General features: G+C 40.0%; 1 protein-coding gene and 1 non-coding gene across 11 annotated transcripts in view; both read left to right on the forward strand.

Moving 5' to 3' along the window:
• NSD1 (nuclear receptor binding SET domain protein 1) overlaps positions 1-15,629 on the forward strand; it is a 148,595-nt gene that overhangs the window by 47,357 nt on the left and 85,609 nt on the right. For all 10 annotated transcript variants that reach the window (XM_036315183.1, XM_036315188.1, XM_036315185.1 and 7 more), the window contains 2 exons: positions 1,916-4,478; positions 13,272-13,396. In XM_036315183.1, the coding sequence (XP_036171076.1) occupies positions 1,916-4,478; positions 13,272-13,396 (2,688 nt within the window). The remainder of the gene's footprint in view (positions 1-1,915; positions 4,479-13,271; positions 13,397-15,629) is intronic.
• On the forward strand, positions 1,107-1,212 carry LOC118659401. The gene has a single exon (XR_004968533.1). It is a non-coding gene; the product is annotated as a U6 spliceosomal RNA (small nuclear RNA).

Here is a 15,629-nt window from a genome sequence, read left to right on the forward strand (position 1 = left end):
CCGAGGATATTTTTCCATTGATTTTTAGAGAGAGCAGAAGTCGGGGGGCGGGGAGAGAAGAGTTAGAAACATCGATGTGGAGACATCGACGGGTTGCTTCCTGCATGCCCCTTGACTAGGATTGTGCTCACAACCGAGGTATGTACCCTTGACCTTGACCAGGAATTGAATCTGCAACCCCTTGGTCTGCGGGCCAATACTCTAACCACTGAGCAAAATCAGCCAGGGTGAGTTCTTTTTAAAAATATTTTTATTGGGTTTTAGAGTGAGATAGAGGAATTGAAAGAGAGAGCAAAACATTGATCTGTTGCCTCCTGCATGCCCTTTACCAGGAATTGAGCCCACAACCCGGGCATGTGCCATGACCAGGAATCCAACCAGCAACCTTTTGGTGCATGGGTCGATGCCCTACCAACTGTAGCAAAGTCAGTCAGGGCTAATTTGTGTTCTTTGAGGACTAGTATCTCCAACTCAAAAACTAGTGTAATCATACGTTCTTGTACAACTATTGTGTGGATTAGAAGTAATTATAAATATTTAATATGGCATAAGGTTGATGCTCTAAAACAGTGGTCGCCAACCTTTCAGACCTTGTGGACCACCAGTTGGCGACTGCTGCTTGAATAAAACAACTAGCATTTGCTTCTGTTAGGATTAAGGAGGTTAATAAGTATATCCTTTCTAATACTTTGGGTGGTTGTCGGTCAGATGGTGTCAAGAGTTTTTGTGCCAAGCCTTTAGCTGTGTAGATTAAACAATTCCCTTTTCTGAGGAGTTCCTTAGGTCTTTCAGGTTCTGGAGAATTTATTTACTCTGGTCACACGTTGACGATTAATAGGTATGTGTTTGCTTGTAAAATAAACCAGATGATCAGTTTAGTGCTTTATAAGAGGAGGCTACCTATATAGTGACCTGATTTTTACATGCTCAGCAGAACATCCCTTTCACAAGTATTAAAGTAATTTGTGAACACTAAGTGATGGTTAGAACCATGACTAATATCTATTTTATGAAGCCAACGAGAAAAAAAAGGGTCTGGAAAGTTGGGTATATTTCATAGAGTCTTAATGTCCTCATACTGTGAGGAATCAAGAAAAGAATATGTCGTGCTTGCTTCGGCAGCACATATACTAAAATTGGAACGATACAGAGAAGATTAGATAGCCCGTGTGCAAGGATGACACACAAATTCATGAAGCGTTCCATAAAAAAAAAAAGAAAGAAAAGAACATGTGTAATTTGTTATACCCAGGGTGTTTTGGTGTCTCTGGATGACATCATTAAGTCCATGAGACTGCTTGGTTATAATCCAGATTGTATGTAACATGTACAGAAGAAACTTGATTAGCTAAGGACCTACTGATAACCAGAGGTCCAAATTTCAGGTGTCCTAGGACAGGTCTGACCCACTTACTTTTCCTGTTCTTGTTTTTTCATATTTATCTTCTTTATTTAGCCTTTTATTCTCTCTTTTATGCAGCTGAGCAAATGCTTGGCTTTCATAAGTCAGGAAGAAAATATATCGTTATTTAGGTGTCGAGGGGTAAGTAGGAAGAGTCTGGTTATTTCCTGATTTGGTAATGTGATGTTAATTGGTAATGTAATGTTGTAGTCCAACTTATGGTCCACTCTTTTGTGCTTACAAAGGCAGGGAGAATGGATAAAGGTTTATGAGATCAACCTTTCCTCTAATGATAGATCTTAGTGGTAAAGTAGTGTTGAGGAATCTCCATTAATTAAGCTCTGGGTGAGCTGTAAGAGCTCACTACCTAACCGGTCCCATAAAAGGGCCTTGAAGAAGTGCAATAAGACTTTGAAAAATTGAACACTTTTGTGAAGTGTTCATTGAACATCTCCCTATTTCCTTCTCCCATTTCTTTGATAAGTAATAACCTTTTTCTCCTTTAAATTTAAGGTTCCTCAGAAAATTTTGAGTAAATGGGAAGCCAGTGTTGGTCTTGCTGAACAGTATGATGTTCCCAAAGGGTCAAAGAACCGAAAATGTGTCAGCAGTTCAATCAAATTGGACAGTGAAGAGGATATGCCATTTGAGGACTGTACAAATGATCCTGAATCAGAACATGACCTGTTGCTTAATGGCTGCTTGAAATCTCTGGCTTTTGACTCTGAACATTCTGCAGATGAGAAGGAAAAGCCTTGTGCTAAGTCTCGAGTCAGAAAGAACACTGATAATCCAAAAAGGACTTGTGTGAAAAAGGGCCACATGCAGTTTGAAACAAATAAGGAAGAACGGAGGGGAAAGATTCCAGAGAACCTTGGCATAAACTTTATTTCTGGGGATGTATCTGACAAGCAGGCCTCTAATGAACTTTCCAGGATAGCAAACAGCCTCACAGGGGCCAGCACTGCCCCAGGAAGTTTTCTGTTTTCTTCTTGTGCAAAAAACCCTGCAAAGAAAGAATTTGAGACTTCAAATTGCGACTCTTTACTGGGCTTGTCTGAGGGTGCCTTGATTTCTAAACGTTCTGGGGAGAAGAAGAAACTTCAACGAGGTCTGGTGTGTAGTTCAAAGGTACAGCTCTGCTATATTAAAGCAGGTGATGAAGAAAAACGAAGTGATTCCATTAGTATTTGTACCACTTCTGATGATGGAAGCAGTGATCTGGATCCCATAGATCACAGTTCAGAGTCTGATAACAGTGTCCTTGAAATTACAGATGCTTTTGATAGAACAGAGAATATGTTGTCCTTGCAGAAAAATGAAAAGGTAAAGTATTCCAGGTATCCTGCCACAAACACTAAGGTAAAAGCAAAGCAGAAGTCCCTCATTACTAGCTCACTTACAGACCACTTAACAGATTGTACTAAGACAGCAGAGTCTGAAACTGAGACATCTCAGGTTAACCTCTCTGATTTTAAAGTGTCCACTCTTGTCCACAAACCCCAAATGGATTTTAGAAATGATGGTTTCTCTACAAAATTCAATACCCCATCAAGCATTTGCAGTGAGACCTCACTAATAAAGGGTGGGGCTACAAATCAAACTCTGTTACACTCGAAAAGCAAACAGCCCAAGATCCGAAGTATAAAGTGCAAACATAAAGAAAATCCAGTTGTAGAACCTCCAGTTACAAATGAAGACTGCAGTTTGAAATGCTGTTCTTCTGATACTAAAGGTTCTCCTTTGGCCAGCATTTCCAAAAGTGGGAAAGGGGATGGGCTAAAACTACTGAGCAACATGCATGAGAAAACCAGAGATTCGAATGACATAGAAACAGCAGTGGTGAAACACGTTCTGTCTGAGTTGAAGGAACTCTCTTATAGATCCCTAAGTGAAGATGTCAGTGAATCTGGAACATCAAAGCCATCAAAACCATTACTTTTTTCTTCTGCCTCTAGTCAGAATCATATACCTATTGAACCAGACTATAAATTCAGTACCTTGCTAATGATGTTGAAAGATATGCATGATAGTAAGACCAAGGAGCAACGGTTAATGACTGCTCAAAACTTGGTCTCCTATCGGAGCCCTGGTCTTGGAGACTGTTCTACCAGTAGTCCTCTAGGGACTTCTAAGGTCTTAGTTTCAGGAGCCTCCAATCATAATTCAGAAAAAAATGGAGATGGCACTCAGGATCCAGTCTATCCTAGCCCCAGTGGGGGTGACTCTGCACTGTCTGGGGAGTTGTCTGCCTCCCTACCTGGCTTAGTGTCTGACCGAAGAGACCTCCCTGCTTCTGGCAAGAGTCGTTCAAACTGTGTTACTAGACGCAACTGTGGGCGATCAAAGCCATCCAAATTGCAAGATGGTTTTTCAGGTCAGATGGGAAAGAACACAGCAAACCATAAAGCCTTAAAGACAGAGCGCAAAAGAAAATTGAACCGGGTTCCAGCTGTGATTACAGAGGCTGCACTGCCAGGAGACAGACAGAATGCAGCCTCAGAGAATGGCTCCTTGGGAGGTGGAGCAGAAGACCCTGCTAAAGAAGAACCCCTTCAATTAATGGGCCATTTAACAAGTGAAGACAGTGCCCATTTTTCTGATGTTCATTTTGACAACAAAGTCAACCAGTCTGAGCCTGATAAAACGGAAAAAGGCTCCATCTTTGAAAACAGAAAAGGTCCAGAGCTGGACTCTGAAATGAACAGTGAAAATGATGAACCCAATGGTGTTAATCAAGTAGTACCTAAAAAGCGGTGGCAGCGTTTAAACCAAAGGCGCACTAAACCTCGTAAGCGCACTAACCGATTTAGGGAGAAAGAAAACTCTGAGGGTTCCTTTGGGGTCTCGCTTTCTGCTGACCCTGTAAAGAAGGGGGGTGAGTTCCCAGAGCATAGACCTTCTCCTTCAACAAACATATTGGAGGATGTGCTGACAGATCCAAATCACACCGGCCACTTAGATTCAGTTGGGCCACTGCTGAATGTTTGCGATAAATCCAGTGCCAACACTGAGGAGATGGAAAAGGAGCCAAGAATTCCCACTTTGACTCCCCAGCCTGAGCTTCCTGAACCAGGTAAGAATTCCTGACTGTCATAGAATGGGATTAGAGGAAGTGATGACATGATCTCCTCTGAAGTTCTTAATGGAAAGGCTAAGTGTAAATTGGGAGGGAAGGATTATCACTTGAAGAAAGGGCTTACTGCAGACAAGTTTGAGTTTTGAGGATCAGCCTTCCCTATACTTTCACAAATTATGCTTTATTAGAAGCTCTATTTTTTTTCCCCTCTTGTTTTTAGTAAGCTTCAGAACATTTTGTTGTGTTTTCTACTTTTAAATCTGTGAACTTTTTTGGTTTCAATCTGGTATTGCACGTAGTTGAGAAGCTCTGAGCCGAGTTAAGTTCAATTGTTAGTTTACAGAAATCAAATAGATTTTATTTAACGTTAAGCGTCCTTTGACCACAACTTAAGGTAGGCTCACCTGTTAGATACATAAAAGGAACATGTTGCTTTGAAAAAATGGAAATGGCCCTGGTCAGTTTGGCTCAGTGGTTAGAGTGTCAGCTCTCAGACTAAAGGGTCCTGGGATTCGATTCCTGGTCAAGAGCATGTACCTGGGTTGTGCTTGTGTGGGAGGCAACCAATCGATGTGTCTTTCTTACATCGTTTTTGTTTTTTTATATATTTTTATTGATTTCAGAGAGGAAGGGAGAAGGAGATAGAGAGATAGAAATATCAATGATGAGAGTGAATCATTGATTGGCTGCCTCCTACACACCCCCTACTGGGGATCGAGCCTTCAACCTAGGCATATGCCCATGACCAGAATGGAACCCGGACTCTTCAGTCCACAGGCTGACACTCTATCCACTGAGCCAAGGCAGCTAGGGCTCACACTGATGTTTTTATCCCCCCCTCCCCTCCTTCCATTCTGTCTGAAAATCTATGGAAAAAATATCCTCAGGTAAGTTTTTTTTTTTTGTTTTTTTTTTAATGAAATATGGAAATGTTCTAAGGCTCTAGATGGCTTATATCATTTCTGGAATGAGGTTTTAGAATGAAGTGCCACGGTATCCTAGCTTAGCAGAAGGAATGTAAGTCTTTCAATATATTAATAAATACATTGTAGTTATTGAGGATACAACTAATTTCTCAGATTTGTTTATTAGACTAAATTCTGTTTTCAAACAGCTTTATTGAGATACAATTTATAAAGTATAAAATTCATCTATTTTAAGTTTATACTTGGTGTTTTTTAGTATATTCACAGACCAGTGTGACCACCAACATATCAATTTTGAAACATTTGCATCACCCCAGAAAGAAACCTTGTACCCTTTTTCAGTCTGCCTTTATTTCTCCCCAGTCTGTAGATTTGCCTATTCTGTACCTCTTGTATAAACAGTATCATACAATATGTGGTATTTTTGTGTTTGGTTCTTTTGCTTAGCATGTATCAATGCTTCATTTTTAATATTGTAAAAAAAAATACCACATAAATGTACCCTCTGAACAAGTTTAAAGTGTACATTATAGTATTAAATATGTGCACATGGTTGTACAACAACAGATCTCTAGAACTTTTTCATGCATATCTGAAACTCGATACCTATTGAACAATAGCTTTCCATTTCCTCCTTTGACCAGCCCCAGCAACCACCATTCTGTTTTTGTTTCTATGAATTTGATTGCTATAGATACCTCATGTGTCTTTTTGTTGTTGTTGTTAATCCTCACCCGAGGATATTTTTCCATTGATATTTATGTATGTATGTATGTATGTATGTATTTATTTATTTTTCTTCATTGATTTTTAGAGAGAGTGAAAGGGAGGGGGAAAGACAGAGAGAAACATTGATGTGAGAGACACATTGATTAGTTGCTTCCTCTCATGCACCCCAACCAGGGCCAGGGATCAAGCTGCAACTTGTATATGCCCTTGACTGGAATTGAACCTGTGACCCTTCAGTCCGCAGGCTGACACTCTACCCCCTGAGCCAAACCAGCTAGGGCTACCTCATGTAAATGGAGTTGTAATATGTCTTTTTCTGATTGGGTTATTTCATTTAGTGTAGTGTCCTCAAGGTTCATCCACATAACAGGATTTCCCCTTCTTTTTTTTCAAAGTAGGGTTTACAGTTGTGAGTATGCAAAACACAGTTTATTTTTTTATTATTAATTAGTCTCTTATTTCCTATATGAACCAAACCTACTTTTTTTGTGCGTTTTTTTTTTTGTTAATCCTAACCTGAGGATATTTCTTCCATTGAATTTTGAGAGAGAGAGATCGATATGAGAGATACATTGACTGACTCTCATACGCACTCAGCCAGGGCAGGGGATGGAACCTGCAACCCAGGCATGTGCCCTTGACTGGAAATTGAACCCTTTGGTGGGCCAGCTGACGTTCTAACAGTGAACAACACTGGCCAGGGTGTATTTTGAATTCTTTTAGATATATACCCAGAAGTGGTATTGTTGAATCATGAAAATTCTCTTTATTAATTGTTTTCAGGAATCTTTATACTTTTATTCCAGTGGCTTCAACAGTGCTCAAGGGTTCTCATCTCTCCACCTCCTTGCCAACAGTTGTTATTTTATTTTTGTAACAGGTGTAAGGTGATATCGCATTTTGGTTTTGATTTACAGTTCCTGATGATTAGTAATGCTGAGCATTTTTCATAATGCTTTTGGGCTATTTGTATATCTTCTTTGAAGAAACATCTATTCGCCCAGCCAGTGTGGCTCAGTGGTTGAGCATTGACCTATGAGCCATGAGATTACAGCTTGATTCCTGGTCAGGGCACACGCCCAGGTTGCGAGCTCCATTCCCAGTAGGGCGCATGCAGGAGTCAGCCTACTGATGTTTCTCTCTCATCATTGATGTTTCTATCCCTCTCGCCTTCTCCCTTCCTCTCTGAAGTAAGTAAAAACATTTAAAAAAACAAACAAATATAAAAATGGGCAAAGAACTCAAGTAGATGTTTCTTTTCTTTTTTCCCTCCAAATATATTTTTATTCTTCAACTAGAGGCCCAATGCACAAAATTCATGCAGGAGTAGGCCTTCCTTCCCCCGGCTGCCAGCACCAGCTTCCCTCTGACACCAGGGACTCAGGCTTCCCTCCAGCCACCAGCAGGCACCCAGGCCCTGGGCTTCCCTCGCAACGCTGGCTTTGTCCGGAAGGTTGTCTGGTCTAATTAGCATATTACGCTTTTATTATTATAGCTAGATGATGAGAGAGAAACATCAGTTGGCTGCTTTCTGCACGCTCGTTACTGGGAATCGATAATTTGGCTATACATGTAAGGGTTTATTTCTGGTTTCTCTATTCTGTTCCATTGATTTCTGTGTCTGATCTTGATGGTAAGCTCATATTGCTTTGATTACTGTAGCTTTATAAGATGTTTTGAAAACAGAATTGTGAAGCTTCCATTGTTATTCATTATCAAGATTATTTTGGTTATTCAGGATCCTTTGAGATTCCGTGTTAATTTTAGGGTGGATTTTTTTCTATTTCTGTAAAAAATGCCATTGGAATTTTGATAAGGATAGCAGTGAATTTAAAGATTGATTTTGGGTAGTATGGGCATATTGATGCTATGAAGTCTTCCAGTCCATGAACATAGGATGTCTTTCCATTTATTTGTATCTTTAATTTCAGCAATGTTTTGTAGTTTTCACAGTGTTGAATTTTGTAAAGCCTTTTCTGCATCAGTTGAGATGATCATGTGACTTTCTTCATTCTGTTAATATGTTGTATTACATCTATTCATTTTTGTATATTGAATTGTCTTTCCATCCAGGGATGAATCCTACTTGGTCACGATGCATAATCCATTTATTTATTTATTTATTTAAAATATTTTCTTACTGATTTTTTAGAGAGAGAGGAAGGGAGAGGGAGAGAGAAAAACATTGATGTGAGAGTGAAACACCTCCTGTACCCCCACCAGGAATTCAGACAGCAACCCAGGCATGTGCGCTGACCTGGAATCAACCGGCAACCCAACCTCCTGGTGCACAGAATGACACCCACCCAACTGAGCCACATAGGCCAGGCCAAAATCCTTTCAGTTTGCTAGTATTAATGATTTTTTGCATCAATGTTTATAAGGGATAAGACTTTTTTCCTTCTTTTCTTGTAGTTAATTTAACTAAAAGATTGTCATTTTTTTCTTTAGAGAAAAAGATCTCAGTTTTGTTGATACTTTTTTTATTCTCTATTTTGTTTATTTTTACTCTAATATTTATAACTTCTTTCCTTTTGCTAACACTGGATTTAGTTTGTTCTTTTTCTCATTCTTAGGGGTATAAAATTAGGTTGTTGATTTGGTATCTTTCTTTTTTCTTAATGTAGGCACTTTCTGCTATGAACTTTCCTCTTAGTATTTCTTTGCTGCATCCAATAAATTTGGCATATTGTGTTTTTATTTTCATTTGTCTCAAGATATTTTTAAATTTTTAATGGAATTTCTTCTCAGACCCATTGGATGTTTAAGAGTGCATTGTTTTCCACATGCCTGAATTTTCCAGTTTTCCAACTGCCATTGATTTCTAGTTTCATTCCAATGTGATTGGAAAAGATGCTTGGTATGATTTCAATCTTCTGAAATTGTTTAGTGGTCTATTATGTGATCTCTCTTGGACAATGTTTTATGTGTACTTTAGAAGAATGTGTGTTCTATCTATGTCTGTTAATTTCAGGTGGTCTCTAATGATGCTCAAGTTCTCTGTTTTCATATTAATCTTCTGTTTGATAATTCTATTAATAACTGAAAGCCTGGTAGTATACTCTACTATTATTTTCCTGTCTATTTCTCCTGTCAGTTCTATCAGTGTTTGCTTCATATATTTTGGTGCTCTGATGTTCTGTACCTATATATTTATAATTATTTCCTAAAATATGTTTAAAACTGTTTATTTTCCTAGTGAATTGACTTTTTATCATTATATAATGATCCTATTTATGTCTAGTTATAGTTTTGAGTCAGGTCTATTTTGCCTAGGTCGGGCCACCTCTGCTCTCATTTGTGTAAATCTTTTTTTATCCTTTCATCTTCAGTCTATGTGTGTTTATATCTAAGATGATAAATCTTGTAGAGAGGATATAGTTGCATTGTATTTTTTAATCCAGATTTTCAAATGAAATAAGTTTTACATTTAAAAAATATATCTTTTTTTAATTTCAGAGAGGAAAGAAAAGGGAGAGAGAGATAGAAACATCAATGATGAGAGAGAATTATTGATTGGCTGCCTCCTGCATGCATCCCAGTGGGGATTGAGCCCACAACCCTGCCATATGCCCTTGACCGGAATTGAACCTGGACCCCTCAGTGTGCAGGTCAATGCTCTATCCACTGAGCCAAACTGGCTAGGGCAAGTTTTACATTTTTTGATTTACCGTTGACATTTAATATTATATTATTTTCAAGTTTATAGCATAGTGATTAGACATTTATATAACTTACTAGAGGCCCAGTGCACGAAATTCATACACTGGTAGCGGCCCTAGAGGCTAGCGGCTGCCGGCTGGGTACTCCCTCTCTTCTCCTGACCACCTGCCACTGCCGTCAGCTGGGGCTTCCCTCCAGGCCCCACCCCCTGGTTGAACTCCCGGACAACTCCCGGTCAAGGGAACAATTTGCATACTATGCTTTTATTATATAGGATGAGGTGGTCCCTCGGGTAAGTCTAATTAGCCCCCCCCCCCCCCCCCGCACCATACGTAGTTCTTACATTATTAACTAGAGGCCTGGTGCATGGATTTGTGCACCAGTGGGGTCCCTCGCCCTGGCCTATGGGGATCGGGCTGAAACTGACTCTCCGACATCCCCCGAGGGGCCCTGGATTATGAGAGGGCGGTTCTTGGGTGACACACCCCGGAATTGGGCTCCCTCCTCTCTGGTTCCAGGTGCGTCACCCGAGAACCGCAGCTGCCGTCACCGCAGCTCGGCAGCTCCTGTGTTGAGTGCCTGCCCCTGGTGGTGAGTACGCATCATAGCTTATGATTATAGTGTCTGCCCCCTGGTGGTCATTGCACGTCATAGCTACCGGTTGGACGGTCACTTAGGCTTTTATATATATATATACTAGAGGCCTGGTGCACAAATTTGTGCACCAGTGGGGTCCCTCGGCCTGGCCTGCAGAATCAGGCCAAAACCGGCTCTCCGACATCCAACTGAGGGGCCCCGGATTGCGAGAGGGCGCAGGCCAGGCCAAGGAACCCCACTGGTACACAACCAGGGCCAGGGAGGGATGTGGGAGGTTGGCCATTTGGGGAGGGACTTCAGGAGAGCTCCAGGGTGTGTCTGGCCTGTCTCACTCAGTCCTGATTGGCCAGACCCCAGCAGCAAGCTAACCTACTGGTCAGAGCATCTGCCCCCTGGTGGTCAGTGCATGTCATAGTGAGCAGTTGACCAGCCTTAGCATATCATTAGCATATTACGCTTTGATTGTTTGAATGGACAACTGTACACTATTTAGCATATTAGGCTTTTATTGTATAGGATAGTTAGATTATATTCCCCAAGCTGTATTTTACATCCTGGTGACTGTTTTATAACTGCCAATTTATACTTAATCCCTTCTTTTTTACCTAGTTCCCCACATCCCTTCCATCACTTTTTTTCTAAATATCTATGAGTCAAGATATCCCACCAGAGTGGTACATTGTTGCAATTGATGAACCTACCCTGACATATCATAATTACCCAATGTCCACAGTTTACCTTAGGGTTCATTCTTGGTGTCAGACATTTAGATGAATGTATAGTGACACATATCCACCACTGTGGTATCATACAGAGTATTTTTACTGCCCTGAAAAATCCTCTGTGTTCTGCCTATTTAACAACCTCCTTTCTCTGCTCTTTGGCAACCACGTTTTATAGTCTCCATAGTTTAGCCTTTTTCAGAATGTCATATAGTTTGAAGCATACAGTATTTAGCCTTTTTAGCATGGCTTTTTTTCCACGTGGTAAAATTCATTTAAAAAATTTTCTTCTGGCCGAAACCGGTTTGGCTCAGTGGATAGAGCGTCGGCCTGTGGACTGAAAGGTCCCAGGTTCGATTCTGGTCAAGGGCATGTACCTGGGTTGTGGGCACATCCCCAGTAGGAGATGTGCAGGAGGCAGCTGATCGATGTTTCTCTCTCATCAATGTTTCTAACTCTCTATCTCTCTCCCTTCCTCTCTGTAAAAAAAAAAAAAAATTTTCTTCTGTGTCTTTTCGTGGCTCAATAGCTCATTTCTTTTTAGTGCTGAATAATATTCCATTTTCTGGATATACTACAATTTATAAATCCATTCACTTATAACTTGGTTGTTGCCAAGCTTTCACAATTATGAATAACGCTGCTGTAAAAAGCCATTAAGTTTCATCTTCTTTTACATTATCTTTAAACTAGAGGCCCCATGCACAACATTTGTGCACTGGCGGGGAGCCAGGGCAGGGTCCCTCAGCCTGGCCTGCACCTTCTCGCAGTTGGGGACCCCTCGGGGGATGTCTGCCTGCTGGCTTAGGCCTGGTTCTTAGCGCTGCTGCAAAGGTGGGAAAAGCTCCCACCACCGCTGCTGCCCTTGCCAGTCGTGAGCCCGGCTTCTGGCTGTGCCACGCTTGCCCTGTGGAAGCGTACTGACCACCAGGGGGCAGCTCCCGCATTGAGTGTCTGCCCCCTGGTGGTCAGTGTGTATCATAGCGACCGGTCATTCCACCGGTCAGTCGATTTGCATATTAGCCTTTTATTATATAGGATTTTATTGCATTGAAGTTTTATGGCTTGTTTCCATATGTACTGTCTAAAGCAGTGATGGCGAACTCATTTTTTTGGTTGATTTTTCTTTGTTAAATGGCATTTGAATATATAAAATAAATATCAAAAATATAAATCTTTGTTTTACTATGGTTGCAAATATCAAAAAATGTCTATATGTGACACGGCACCAGAGTTAAGTTAGGGTTTTTCAAAATGCTGACACGCCAAGCTCAAAAGGTTCGCCATCACTGGTCTAAGGAGTAATAGCCTTTGCCAGCTTGCCTATGACTTTTTCTTTTTGGTCTGAACTTTTGTGTTCCCTTTATTGAAAGAACATTGGCATTGCCACATTCAACTGAGGTAGGAACAGCTTCCTCTGAGATCATCATATCATGAAATCCCTCTTGCCTCTTGAGTAGAGTATATCCTGCATTCTTTAAGCATTACCTTCTGCTCCCAAAGAGCTTACAGTATAACTGAAAGATTGTTAAGTGTGTTAAACAAAGTTTTATAGGGAAATTATAATAGTTACTTGTTTTATCTTTAACTCAAAGAACCAGTGGTATGATACTTTGATATTTTGACCACAAACATGACGAGATTTTTAAAGCAAATACCCATCTCTATTTTCAGATTTTGACATTCGTGGCATACATTTTTTTATGTCATTGAAGTAATGGTATACATTTAATTAATTCTATTTTTGATTATTCTGTTTAGAAATATTTCTGTTTTCGAATATGAAATTCACTGCAACCATGATAATAAAGTATGTATAGAGTGCTTTTAAAATTCATGTGATAGTACTAATTAGTAAATATTCTATCTGAATATCCATCCAATATTTTGTATAATCCAGAGAGATGTTATTTAAAATAATTCGTGAGAAATTTTATGAGTTTATCTGACTTAGAGAGTCTATATTTGAATGTTAATTATATCTGTCATTATAGGATACTAATTTCAACTTTTAATCTCTTGGAGCTTAAGCCAGAGTGTTTTTGAGAGTTTCCCATCTCAAAAACCTTTGAGAGTACAGAGATGGCTGCATGGAAACAATGAGTTTTCCTCTAACTTTTTAGTTAATATTGAACTTGTTTCTCCTCCTTTAGCTGTGCGGTCAGAGAAGAAGAGACTTAGGAAGCCAAGCAAGTGGCTTCTGGAATATACAGAAGAATATGATCAGATATTTGCTCCTAAGAAAAAACAAAAGAAGGTGCAGGAACAGGTACACAAGGTATGTTCCAACATTTCAATAGTTTTTTAGTAGTCCTTTTAGGATGCTGCAATTTTCCTATATCATGTTTTGTCTTTATGGGATAATATTTTCCTTAACTACGATCTTACTTTTGTTTGTTTGTTTATTTGTTTTTTGTTAATCCTCACCTGAGGATATTTTTACATTGATTTTTAGAGAGAGTGGAAGGGAGGGGGAAAGATAGAGAGAAGGAGAAAGAGAGAAACATTGATGTGAGAGATACACATAGATTGGTTGCCTCCTGCACATGCCCAACCAGACCCTGGGATCCATCCTGCAATCGAGGTAAGTGTACTTGAACAGAATCAAATCCACGACTGTTCAGGCCAAGGGCCAATGCTCTAGTCACTGAGCCAAACTGGCTAGGGGAACTGGGATCTTTTTAAGTTTTTTACCTCTAGCTTCTGGTACAATACTTAGCATATAGAAGTTAGAAAGAAATATATAACTGAGTCTTTGTGTAGTGTGTGTGTGTATTTCCCCTTTTCTTCCAAAGGTGATTTTTGGTGATTTAAGGATAAATGTTAGTAAAAAAACAGCATAAAAAATAAGTAGTATGATCCTAACTTTTTAAACAAACGTAATCCCGTGTTTGATTTATTTTTATTTTATTTTTTAAGTATATTTTTATTGATTTCAGAGGGGAAGGGAGAGGGAGAGAGAGAGAGAGAAACGTCAATAATGAGAGAGAAACATCTATCGGCTGCCTCCTGCATGCTCTCTACTGGGGATAGAGCCCGCAACCTAGGCATGTGCCCTGTCCGGGAATGGAACCAGTAACCTCCTGGTGCATGGGTTGATGCTCAACCACTGAGCCACACCGGCTGGGCATGGTTGTTATATTTCTTAACTTTCTTTAAATGTAGAAAGGTCCCTTTTTTCTTTTCCCTATCTAAGCAATTCAAGTACCACATTTGGTTTATCCATCTTCTAATGCAGTTGTGTGTGATTGCTTCTTAATAGGTGTCACTAAGCTTCTTTCTCTATCCTCTATGTTCCCTGTTAAGTGGAAATTGTAGCTAACAATTTGATAGATTAGACTTAAGCATTTTTAGCTGGATTATATCATAGGTGATATTGTGTTACATAGTGCATGACAGAAGGCATTTAACATCCAATTAATTATTCACAGTGGCGAATAACTGATTTTTCCCTTTTAAGTTAGGTTTTACTTCTTTTGCTCAAAAAGCAGTATGCACCAGCCATTTCCTTGATAACTTTTTATTTATTTTTTATTTTTTAATATATTTTATTGATTTTTTACAGAGAGGAAGGGAGAGGGATAGAGAGTTAGAAACATCAATGAGAGAGAAGCATCGATCAGCTGCCTCCTGCACACCCCCTACTGGGGATGTGCCCACAACCAACGTACATGCTCTTGACTGGAATTGAACCTGGGACCTTCAGTCCCCAGGCCGACGCTCTATCCACTGAGCCAAACCGGTGGCTCCTTGATAACTTTTTAAATACCAGCTGAGGATCCTTGCCTATATTGGGGGTTAACAAAATGAAGACTTACATCTTTTTTTAAATCCTCACCCAAGATATTTTTTCTGTAGACAGAGAGTAGAAGGGATTGGCGGGGGAGGACGGGGGAAGAGACAGAGAAACATTGATGTGAGAGAGACACATCAACTGGTTGCCTGGCTGCCTCCTGCACTTGCCCTGACCGGTGCTGGGGATTGAACCTGCAACCAAGGGATGTGTCCCTGATGAGAGTTGACCTGAGACCCTTCAGTCTAATCATTGAGCCAAACCGGCCATGGCAAGACTTATATTTTATTGTTTCTTCTATTTTTATTAGCTGGCAATCTCAATATTTCTTATTAACTGGACGTTTTTATTGTTGTGAAATAATGAAAGGCAGAATAAATACTTCTTTTCCATTTATTTACCAACTCAACATTAGGAGTTCATTATTAGCTACTTTAATAGGTGACATGTTAGGGAATCTTTTTTCTTCCTTTTTTTGAATTATCACTATGGCCTTAATGAATTTTTATAGCTCCAATCAATTGCATTTTCCCCTCTTTAAAAATTTATAGCCCTAGTTGGCTTGGCTCAGTGGATAGAGCGTCAGTCTGCAGACTGAGGGGTCCCGGGTTCGATTCCGGCAAAGGGCGCATGCCTGGGTTGCTGGCTCGATCCCCTTTGGAGGGTGTGTGGCGGGCAGCTGATCGGTGGTTCTCTGTCATCATTGGTGTTTCTATCT

Source organism: Myotis myotis, unplaced genomic scaffold (assembly GCF_014108235.1).
Source record: "Myotis myotis isolate mMyoMyo1 unplaced genomic scaffold, mMyoMyo1.p scaffold_m19_p_6, whole genome shotgun sequence".
In the NCBI taxonomy this organism is placed as follows: Eukaryota; Metazoa; Chordata; class Mammalia; order Chiroptera; family Vespertilionidae; genus Myotis; species Myotis myotis.